Here is a 12448-nt window from a genome sequence, read left to right on the forward strand (position 1 = left end):
TTCATCATATCCTTCAAATTACAGAAGCTTCTAGACTACCCTACCTTTACTAAAGTATATGATTCCCGGTTCATATGGGATTTTTAAATGCATCGGTTGTCATACCTCTTAGCTGATAACATACCTTATTTAGATTTTAAAAATTTAAGAACTTCCACTCATTATCCTAAGATCGCCACTCATCAGAATAGCATCAGTAGTTGGAGATGGTTAAGAAAGATGTAGACAGAAAAGAGAAGTAAAATAAAAAATAGAGAAGGAAGTAAACAAAATTAAATCATGAGAATCAACTGTCAGAAAATTCAGTCCAAGTCTTTATTACACCATGTTTTACATGAAGGGAAAGAAATATAGCTGGGAGAGAAACAGACAGAGTTATCTTCTGACAGAGAGAAAAAGGAAGATGCAATTTTTACAATATTTATCTTTTGTAAAATTTGGTTTTATTAAATTTCGAGGAGGTACAAAAGTATATTTTAAAATACATGTAAGCTACAGAGTCATGACACAGTGACTCCCATATACCCACCACCAAGTTTATAAGAGAACATGACAATCATTAGAAGTCCTTGGCATGTAGGTCCCCTTCCCCATCACCTTAGAGGTAACCACTGTGTTAACTTTACAGCCAACATCTGTCAAACTCCATTGATGAGTATTGCAAGGGAGAAGCAGGAAGGGAGAAGTAAGTACCTGTCACTGGAGACTCAGAAGCTGGAGAAGATGTGGTTCCAAGTCTCCTCACAGTCTGCTGGGGAAACAGACATGAGTACAGTGGTTGTGGAGTGAGGCAGGATGTAAGAAGTATTGACAGTTTGTAAGAGGACTAAATGCTAGGGAAGCACAGAAAAGAGACATTATTTCCACTGGGGTCAGCAGGGGCCACTCCATGGACAAGGTAGCCTATCTGGCTTTGAAGGGTGAAAAGGATTTCTATGGATGGGAGCAAAGGGTGGATGTCACAGTCAGAAAAGAAGCAGGAAGAGCAAGGGTGGTTGGAGAATGCTCCATCCACGATGACCATGCAGGGGACGGGGAGAAGTAGAACTTAAACCTAGGATGAAAGTAAAGTTTAAAGGGAATCCTCTGGAAAATGAAAATCTTTCTAGAAACCCAAGCTAGCAGCTGTAAGTTTGGACAATATTGTTTTCCCAGCGCAGAGATCTGGAGGGGTGCCCTCTGTGTCTCTTCTCTCCGCCTTCTGCCCCACCCTCACTCCCACACCTGCATCAAACCATCACCAAGTGCCACCAATTCTCCCCTCACGTCCTCTGCTCTGTCTATGCCTCTTTCTACCATGCTGATTCCACCATGTCCGCTCAGTGACTGAGCAGCGCTGGCAGCCTTCCTGCTCAGTGCCATGTCCCCTCCCACCTGCAATCCACACCCGAACACCTCTGCATGGAGTGCTGGGCTCCCAGCTACTCAGCAGGACACAGAGGTCAAGGAGGTGAGTGTGGGTCACAGCTGGGAAGGGGAGCCTGCAGTGAGAGCCACAGACCCACGACTGCAAAGCTATAAGTCATAGGGAGTGGGCACGAGGGGGCATAGGTGGGGTTAGACGTGGAACAAGTTGAAAAGTGGGATGTGCTAAAAGTCAGGCTCAGCTGTGTAGATTGGAAGCCAGGAATCAGACCAGACACCCAGGAACACAGGTTCATTCTTTTTGGAGCCAGGTGGGCAGGGAGGCGAGCAGAACTGCTGGGCTGAGGGAGACACGCGGGACCAGCAACCCTGCGGCAATTCCATCAGAGGCCTCCTTCAAGGGCAGGTTCACCTGGCCTCCTTGCACTCCCAGAAGAGAGGGCTCTGGTGCTCTCAGCTGGAGCCCTTTTCTCAGGCATCCCCTCCAAGCATCCTGCACCCTTTGTCCCATCTCCTCCCTGCAGCTGCGGTCCTCAGAGCAACACCGACTTTCCAGACCACGACTGGAGCCAAATATTAGTCCCGAGAGAGCAGGCAAACTGGTGAGCTTCCCTTGGCCTCAGGGGTAATGACACCTGTCTTGAGAGCAGTTGTGAGGAGGAAATGAGTATACATGGTATGTGCCTGATAAACAGGGAGGCTCAAGAAATAGTCCTTCATCCAACAAATATTTATTAAGCAGCTACTGTGAGCTGAGCATTCTACCAGCTGCCAGGGATAGTAAGGTAAGCAGAACCAGTCTAGAGAAGGAGACAGGCATTAATTAAAAACCACAGAAAATAATTGTAAATGACCAATATAAAAAGGGCTATGAGGGCTGAGAGCATGTACGCTTGGGAGATTTGAGTTCTACTGAGAGAACAGGAAAAGCCATCTTCCAGACTCTGCTCAAAAGTAGCCTTCCTGAGAAGCCCACAAGATTACCCCAACTGACAATGATGCTGTTGGCCTGTGAGTTCTCAGCATGACGCATGGAGCCTATTAATGACACTTATCTTACCATCGCATCTAGTATCATAACTAATGGCGTTCATATCCTGTCTCCACCCCCATCTCATAAGCCTGTTGTGGGCAGAGAGCCCACAACATCTACATCTCTCAGTGTTTCACAGTTTCTGTTAAAATCTATTATTTTAATAAATAAGTGAAATTAGCTTCTAAAAGCTGCCACAATGATATCAGAACTTGAAGCTTAATTCATGCTTTTTGTAAGCCAAGTTCCCATTGATTTCCAAGTCATTTGTCAGATCATAATAGGTGAAATGCAAGGAAATAATAATTTGATTTCTCAGAACCTGTATAAGGTCCATACCTCGGAAGATGTGACTCTCCTAAATTCCTGGTGAAGTATCCCAGATCTGAGCCTGACTTACCTATTAATCAGGGATATACAAATAAGAAAAAGTATGACTAGTAGAATTCCATTTGCCAAATCCTCAATCCCTAAATTTTACAATTAGAATCTCAGTTTATGATCTAACAAAAAAAATGGAGTACCAAACAAAGCTCTGTGAGCTGAAACATTCATTCCTGTTAGGTTGCTTAATATTAAATCTGACCCTGCAGTTAAACTCTGAAAATCTACTCAGATAAGCAATTTTTAACCACATAATGACATCAGGAGATTAAGTTCCACCTTAACTGTTGGAAGGTATTTTCTTTTTTTTTTTTTATTGAAGTATAGTTGATTTACAATGTTGTGTTAATTTCTGCTGTACAGCAAACTGATTCAGTATATATATGTACATTCTTCTTTATGTTCTTTTCCATTATGGTTTATCTCAGGATATTGAATATAGTTCCCTGTGCTATACAGTAGGACCTTGTTGTTTATCCATTCTATATGTAATAGTTTCTACTAACCCCAAACTCCCACTCCATCCCTCCTCCACACCCTTCCCCTTGGCAACCACAGTCTGTTCTCTATGTCTGTGAGTCCGTTTCTATTTTGTAGGTAGGTTCATTTGTGTCATATTTTGGATCCCGCATATAAGTGATATCATATGATATTTGTCTTTCTCTTTCTGACTTACTTCACTTAATATGATAATCTCTAGGTCTATCCATGTTGCTGCAAGTGGCATTATTTCATTCTTTCTTATGGCTGCGTAGTATTCCATTGTATATATACAGCACATCTTTATCTATTCATCTATTGATGGACATTTAGGTTGTTTCCATGTCTTGGCTATTGTGAATAGTGCTGTTATGAACATAGCAGTACATGTATCTTTTTTTTTAATTGGAGTATAGTTGCTTTACAATATTGTATTGGTTTCTGCTGTAAAACAAAGTGAATCAGCTACATGTATTCATAAATACATTGAGCCTCCTTCCCACCCCCGCCCCATCCCACCCTTCTAGGTCATCACAGAGGTGTATGTATTTTTTTGAATTATGGTTTTGTCCAGATATAAGCCCAGGAGTGGGATTGCTGGGTCATATGGTAGTTCTATTTTTAGTTTTTTGAGGACCCTCCATAATGTTTTCCATAGTGGCTGCACCAACTTACTTTCCCACCAACAGTGTAAGAGGGTTCCCTTTTCTCCACACCCTCTCCAGCATTTGTTATCTGTACACTTTTTAATGATGGCCATTCTGACCAGTATGAGCTGATACTTCATTGTAGTTTTGATTTGCATTTCTCTAATACAGTAAGTCCCCTACATATGAACAAGTTCCCTTCTGAGAGCGTGTTTACAAGGCCAATTTGTTTGTAAGTCCAACAAAATTAGCCTAAGTACCCAACTAACAGAATCAGATATATACCCTGTTTTTACGCTTGCTTCCAGACACACTGGGCTTGAAATAATGATACTATACTACTGTGCTGTATACAGTACTGTACAGTAAAGTATACAATAGAACAACCACTTGTAGAGGATGCATGCATGTGACAATGTACCCCAGACATGTGAACTAACTTACGTGATTGGACATGTGAACGCACATTCACATCTCTAAAAGTTCGCACCTTGAAGGTTCGTATGTAGGGGACTTACTGTAATTAGAAACGTTGAGCATCTTTTCTTGTGCCTGTTTGCCATCTGTATGTCTTCTTTGGAGAAATGTCTATCTAGGTCTTCTGCTCATTTTTCAATTGGGTTGTTTTGTTGTCGTTGTTGAGTTGTATGAGTTGTTTGTATATGTTGGAAATGAAGTCCTTTTTGGTCACATCGTTTGCAAATATTTTCTTCCATTCCATACGTTGTCTTTTCATTTGTTTATGGTTTCTTTTGCTGTGCAAAAGCTTGTAAGTTTCACTAGATCCCATTTGTTTATTTTTGGTTTTATTTCTATTGCCTTGGGAAACTGACCTAAGTAAATATTGGTACAACATATGTCAGAGAATGTTTTGTCTGTGTTCTCTTTTAGGAATTTTATGGTGTCATGTCTTATATTTAAGTCTTTAAGCCATTTTGAGTTTATTTTTGTGTATGGTATGAGGGTGTTTTCTAACTTCATTGATATACATGCAGCTATCCAACTTTCCCAGCACCACTTGCTGAAGAGACTGACTTTTTCCCATTGTGTATCCTTGCCTCCTTTGTTGAAGATTATTGAACATAGGTGCGTAGGTTTACTTCTGAGCTCTCTATTCTGTTCCATTGATCCATATGTCTGTTTTTATGCCAATACCACACCATTTTGATTACTGTAGTTTTGTAGTATTGTCTGAAGTCTGAGGGGGTTATGTGTCCTAGTTTGTTTTTTGTTTTTTTGTTTTTTCCCTCAGGATTGCTTTGGCAATTCAGGGTCTTTTATGGTTCTGTATAAATTTTAGGATTATTTGTCCTAGTTCTGCAAAAAATGTCATGGGTATTTGATAGGGATCGCATTAAATTTGCAGATTGTTTTGGGTACTAAGGCCATTTTAACAATATTAATTCCTTGGAATGTATTTTTCTATTTTTCAGTGTTAAGAACTGTCCTCATGTGATTTTACTGTAATTAATAACTATAATTATTCTTGACATTAATGATAGCTATAAAAAGATGAAAGCCAAAAGAAACAGAGGAAGCATGTTGTTATTAGATTTAAATATTCAAATATTTCACTTAAATTCATTTTATTTTGGTATTTTGAATTTTTTTAAACATCCCAGTGCCAAGAGGAGGCAAAATTTATAGATGCAAACAAATATATAAAGAAACAACCTGGATCCTCTTAAGCAATTTGCCAAATAGAAATAATCCATCTGTATAAGAAAACACATCAAATCAGGATCTGCAATGTGGGCCAGTGAGAGAAAGGGTTTTCATCCTCAACCCTGTTTTTGGTTCCTCAAAATCAAAATCTTGGGGTTATTGTAAGCTATATAATGATGGATAAACAAAGAGAGTAAGCATTCTCTTGCTTTTTCCATGGGTTTCATCAGCTTGTTTTCCATGACTCATAATGCCTTCCTGAAAAAACTCTCATTCCTTTGATCTCCCGGGTCAAATGAATGCTGTTGAGTTAGTTTCCATCAACCATTCAGCATTCCTACCGGTTCCTATTGTGCATCCTCAGCCGGACCAAATGTTTACCGGTTAACTCATTCCCAGAATAGAATTATGAGCACTCTTCAGAAGGGTTCAGTCCAAATTGCCCAGAGGAATTCATAAGGATAGTCTGAAAATTTTAAAAAGGCAAATATTATTCACACAAGAATGTCGTTAACCTGAAAATAATTAATGGAAAAAAATTTAAAACTATTTATTAAAACTATGTCTTATAAGAACATGAAATAAATTCCTAAGGTCACTGATTAAGGGCTCTTTCAATCCTTTGTTATGCCATGGTGCCTCCTTTATATCCCCAAGAGGACAGTGTGGTTATTGGTAATAAACTTCTCAGCCTAGGACCCAGGAAACCTGGGGTCTCCCCCAGCCTCTGCCACTATATTTTTTTAGCTTATTTTCCACTTCTATAAAATAAAAGTGAAAGTGTTCACGCAAGTTTCTTTTGGTTACAAGAGTCCATGATTCTAGTAGAGAGATATAGAAGTTGAGATTTGTCCATTCACTCAACAAATACTTATTGGACATCTATTAAATGCTAGGCAACATGTCCTCTAAATGAGGAGTCTCCTCATTATGCTCCCCAAGTCCCCTGTGAGTGCCTCTATCATGTTACTTGATAGTAGGTTGGAATTAAGGATTCCCTAATCTGATTCCTGTATGCTATTTTGCCAGAGTAGCGGAATTCTTGGCACACAGTAGGTGCTCCAAAAGCATTTGGTGAATGGACAGAGGAGAGCTCTTCATGTGCAAGGTTGAGCATCCCAGAATGAGAAATATCAAGCGTAATAGCCAGTAACATTTCATTAAAACAATTGTATGATGATATTATATTCCCTCTAGGAATTTCTGAGCCAACAGCAGACCCTAATTGCACTAAGACCCAAGCATGAAGACCTGCCTCTCTCTAGTCCTGAAGCCAAAGTGATCCTTGGCACTTAGTTTCCAGTTTCATGTATTGAACCACCTATACTGGGTCGCTTTGGTGTCCTCCAGATCTGCTCTCCCCTTTTGTCCACCTTGCTTGGTGCTCTGGGAGGCCAATCTATATGACTTCCTACTCAATCTAGCTACTCAATCTAGCTAGCTACTCAATCTAGCTCCAGTGTCCTCTGGCTATGGTTGGGTTTGGCCAATGGAGAGTACTAGACATTGGGAAAAAAAGAGAACAGCCAAGTTGGGATATTCATTCTCCTTAGGGCAACCACAGTCTACGTGTCCATGATCAAAAGCCACAGCTACTATCTGGCAGCCCTCCCCACATATTTCTTCTGTGTGTGTATTGTGTGCTTCTGTCTCTGTCTCTTTGAGTTCCTTGTCCCTTTAGTCTTAGGGAAAGTAGCAGTGCCCCCGTTACTAGTCCTAGGATGCTGCACTGTCCTTTTTTGGTTTTCCCACATCCTGGCTTAACAAGCCCTTTATGAAACTCTCCCCAAATTATTCAATATGGGTATACCATTGTTTTCCTGCCAGGACCCAAGTGTTATAAACAGTAAATAATCCAGTCTATCACCACCGAGCACAATAAAAGAATACTAAGAAATGCAAGTTTTCCTTCTTGTCCCTGGTATAATTTTTATACCCCCTACAGTGGTTATCAATAGTGCCTTTAACAAAATAGCTATTTAATAAATATTTGTTGAATGAAAGAAAATAATCTCTAAGGCACTTCCCTCTGATCACAGTTTTGTATTCAAATACATGGAAATCAATGTGCATTAATCTAGGTTATCAAATATTAAATTTAGAGTTTTTATTTCTATAGTTGAGGGTCAGTGAGTAGTTCTGCTTTACAAATTTACATTCTCTCTTTTCTCATGTTCCAAGTGAAACAATGATTAGCCTGCTGGACTTATGACTCAAACCCAGGAAACAATGCCAAGAGATGTGCTGACATCTCAGGGCACATGTTGTTCAACAGACTAAGAGATTGGTTTACTGGTCCTTCCTAGACCTTGGAGGAAATAGTGATTTTATTTCATGCCATCTAATTTGTGTGAACTGATTTTGTAAGTTCATCACTTTCTATCTCTTACACCCAGATAGAAATGCAGTCTGGAGCAAACTATACCTCCTTGGATCTATTTGCGTTTATAATGAATAGTCAAATCATCAATAAAGCTGAAGCATCACTCACCGTGTATATTGATCTTGCTGTTGCACTGTGGAGGTAACTTCTAGTTCTGGTATTGGAGGTAGCTCGTCCTTGAGCTGAGCCGTAGGCAGCCTCTGCGTGGTCTCTGCTATTTAAGAAGGAGAGCTGTTCTAGTCCGTATTTAGTCAAGAGCAATGCAAAAGTAGACATGGTATATTCTAATGTAGTAAGAGAATCATGCCCTCCATCTAGACAGGATTTTGGCAGTTTCCACAACTCACTAAATTTCCTGCCTGCAACTTTCTCTCAACTCTGTATCTATCCTTTCATTCCTCCTCTCCCACCTCCTTCTGGGCACAAGATGTGTAGTGTAGTTAAGGAGGAGCAAAGTAAAGAAAAAAACTTAAGGTACAATGTCAAGTAGCAAGAAAAGAATTTTAGTTTGGAAAGTACAAACATTTCCTTCTTTGCATATTGTTGAAATATATCCCTAAGAAAAATATTAATAAATAACATCCTTGATTTCAGGGACAACTTTACCGAAAAAGCAAAGTTACAAATTAGATGAACTCTAACCTGCCTTCCTTTGCTATGACTCTGTGACTTTATAAAATTCTTCTAATATTATCTCCAACTGACTTCAAGTAGAAGATAAAACTTGATGTCCATGGCTCAAGGGTATCTCTTTCATTCCACTGGGGTCCTGGGTCTTGCTTTTCTAGTTTTTATATTGAAATGTGAATTCTACATAACATATGTGGTTTTTTGCTTCACAGATGTCTCTACTTTTTATACAAAGCCCTGAACATGGATGGAAATGAGGTGACCTATAATTTAAAGAGAAATTTGGGTAGTTGCTTCTTAAGAAGAGAAATCAAAAGGGAAGATTTAAGTGTAATCAAGAATATGATGCTTTTTGTCCAAGAACATGATTGAACACTGGTTTAATTTACCAAAAGAGAAATCCTGTCAAACCTTCTCTCAGAATGTTATTCCTTTAATTAGAAAAAAATTTTTGATAAGAAAAATTTATTTTTTGGATTTAATCTTCTGAATAAGAAATACATTCACATGATTAAAATTTTTTAAACTATGAAGGGATATTCAGTGACTATTCCCCCTTACCACATCTCCCAGACAATCACTTCCCACCATATCACATAGTTCCTTCCCTTTTAGATAGATAGATAGATACATAGATAGATACATAGATAGATAGATAGATATAGATAGATAGAGGATCATAGATAGATGGATGATAAATTTGTACTTTTATATGTATGCTATTAAAATGTTGTTTTTCTCCTTCTTTACACAATTGGTAGAATATTATATATATATATATATCATGAATGGTGTATCTTAGGAATCTCTCCATATAAGTGCTTCCTCATTCCTTTTTACAACTTCCTGGTATTCCACAGTATGGATGTAGCACCATGTCTTTAAACAGCCAAGATGGTGTCTGCATGGGTGGTATCTAATCTTTTTTGATCTTGCAAACACACTAGCAATAAACATGGTACATATGCCATTTCTCTCCTATGTGAGTAAATCTATAGGATAAATTCCTAGAAATAGAATTGCTGGCTCAAAGGGCTTATACATTTATAACTTCCATAGTTATTGCCAAATTACCTATCATGGAAGTTGTACCAATTTCGCCTCTCAATTCACCTTAGTAAAGTGTGAGAGTATCTCTTGCCCCTTGCTGTAGATTGTGACGTCAAACTTCTGGGTTTTTGCCAATCTGATAGATGAAAGTGGCATCTCAGTGTAGCTTCAATTTGCTTTTCCACCTGAATGATACTCCACGAGAGCAGAAATCTTTATTTTGTTTGGTTCACCGCCGTGTCTCCTATAACCAGATGACCAATACTATTGGCACATAGTAAACACCAAAAAAAAAAAATTTTTTTAAAGAATTTAGTCTGAGTGAGACCAAACAACCTTTCACATATTTAAGAACTATTTGTATTTCCTTTTCTGTAAACAGTCCATTCTTATCCTTTACCCATTTGCCTACTGGGATATGGTCTTTTCTTCATCAGTTATTAGAAGCTCCTTATATAGTAGGAAAGGTTGCTTATCTGTGACGAACTGCAAATAACTTTCCCCCAATTGTTTTTGCTGTGTATATTCTTTATCATAGGGTCAAATTTATTAGTGTTTTAGCTGAGTTTTGTGTCATGATTAGTTCTGCAGTTAGTTGTAAATGAATTCTACCATTGTTTCTTCTATTTCTTTTGTGGTTGCATGTTTTCATTAAAATCATTGATCTGTTTGGAATTTACTCCAGTGTTAGTGTGAGCTCTGGATTAAGTAAATTTTTTTTCCTAGATGATTATTCAGTTGTTCCAGCATCATTCATCCAGTATTTCTTTGTTTTCCTCCTGATTTGATATGCCATTTTCACCCTTTACTAAAGTCCTGAACTTCCTAATGTTTCATTGGATATTTTTATCTAGTTATGTACCAATACTATAATGGAATAGATACTTTTCCTCTTTATTCTTCTATGTCCATTTTTTTTCCTGTCTGCTATTGACAGTTTATTTTTCATTGGGATATGGAAACGAACTTGTTTATTTATTGATTTAGGGAAAATTGGCATCTTTTTATATTCATCTTCCTCTCAAGAACATTATATACCATTCCTTTTGTTTAAATAAATTTTTTAATTTATTTTAATTATTTAATTTTTTAAATAAATAAATAAATTTATTTATTTATTTATTGGCTGTGTTGGGTCTTTGTTGCTGCATGCGGGCTTTCTCTAGTTGTAGCAAGCAGGGACTACTTCTCATTGCGATGCACAAGTTTCTCATTGCAGTGGTTTCTCTTGTTGTGAAGCACTGGCTCTAGGCACATGGGCTTCAGTAGTTGCAGCACATGGGCTCAATAGTTGTGGCTCACAGGCTCTAGAGAGCAAGCTCTGTAGTTGTGGTGCACGGGCTTAGTTACTCCACAGCACGTGGGATCTTCTCAGACCAGGGATCGAACCCATGTCCCCTGCATTGGCAGGTGGATTCTTAACCACTGAGCCACCAGGGTAGTCCCTCAAGTCATTTTTATATCTCTCAGGAGCATTCTTCTGAAGTTTTCTTCAGAAAGATCATATACATTTATTTTTTTTAATTTTATTTATTTATTATTTTGGGGGGGGAAAGATCATATACATTTCTTATTAAGTTTATTCCTAATTATTTTTCTGCAGTTGCTTTAAATGCAGTATATCTTCTAACTGGTTGCTGTTTGACTTTTTATATTAATTTTGTACCCTGCCCCTTACTGTACTTTTCAAAGATGTTTTTGGGGAATTAGATTTTTTGGGGTATACTTTATATCATCTGCAAAATGATCATTTTACCTATCCTTTCCAACTTGTAAACCTGTAGTTCTGCCTCTTATCTAATTATGTTGACTAGTACTTCTAGGATAATGGTAGATAAAATAGCAATAGTGAACATTTCTGGCTTTAGCTAAGCGTGCTTTTAGTATTTCCCTACTGAGCATGATTCTGACTTTTTGTTTTGAGACAGATATATTTTATCACATTAAGGAAGTACCTATTTAACTTATTTTTATTAGGAGTTTTTATGAAGAATGGGTATTATATTTTGTCAAATACATTTTTAGCATCTATAGAAATGATCCAACAATTGTACCCTTAGATCTAATATGATGAGTGGCATTAATAGATCTCCTAATGCTGAACTGCTCTTGTTTTTCCTGGAATAAGCCCCACTTGATCATCCTAGGAGTGTGTGTGTGTGTGTATGTATGTATACATATTTTTTTAAACTGTGCTACTGGATTCTTTTGCTAATATTTGTTGAGGATTTTTGCATATATACATAACTAAGATTGCTCAGTACTTTCATTTTAGAAACAATCTTCCTTGAGCTTGAACATAAATGCTTATTTCATAAATAGATGTAGGAAACATTTTTTCTATGGTCTATAACAGTTAAAATACCACTGGAAATATCTCGTTTAGAAATTGTTAAAATTCCCCTGTGTACTGCTCTTCCTGTAATTTTTTTTGAGAGATAACTGACAGATTTTCTATTTCTTCTGTGATAATTGTTTTGTTTAGATTTTCTATTCTTCCGGTGTGAAGTTTTGTAAGTTTTCTCAGAAAAGTATCCATTTTAACTAGACATTTTAAAAATTAAGATAGCAACCACTCTTTAAGGGGCAGGACTAGATGCCTTTCTGAGGCCATTTCCAGCAGACACTGAGGACCCTTTCATTCCTATAGAAATGCTGAAACCACCACCAAAGGTCAAATTTTTTCTTATAGAGCATTTAGCTCTAAAGAGTAAATGGATAAGCTTTCCTGACTGATTAGAACAAAGTTGGGAAAACGAGACCAGTCTTTTCCTGGCCACAGAGCTCCCACCCCCATGCTGTCTTCCTCAT

At 37.9% G+C, this 12448-nt stretch overlaps 1 protein-coding gene across 1 annotated transcript in view; it reads right to left on the reverse strand.

Annotated features, from left to right (window-relative positions):
- Positions 1 to 5588: 5588 nt before the first annotated feature.
- Positions 5589 to 12448, reverse strand: part of TMEM156 (transmembrane protein 156) — a 48451-nt gene continuing 41591 nt past the window's right edge. Inside the window, exons 6-7 of the mRNA XM_057729360.1 lie at positions 8066 to 8171; positions 5589 to 6040 (exon numbers count right to left, since the gene is read on the reverse strand). Coding sequence (XP_057585343.1) covers positions 6028 to 6040; positions 8066 to 8171 — 119 coding nt within the window. The 3' untranslated portion in view covers positions 5589 to 6027. The remainder of the gene's footprint in view (positions 6041 to 8065; positions 8172 to 12448) is intronic.

The sequence above is a fragment of the Hippopotamus amphibius genome, chromosome 3 (assembly GCF_030028045.1).
Source record: "Hippopotamus amphibius kiboko isolate mHipAmp2 chromosome 3, mHipAmp2.hap2, whole genome shotgun sequence".
Classification (NCBI taxonomy): Eukaryota; Metazoa; Chordata; class Mammalia; order Artiodactyla; family Hippopotamidae; genus Hippopotamus; species Hippopotamus amphibius.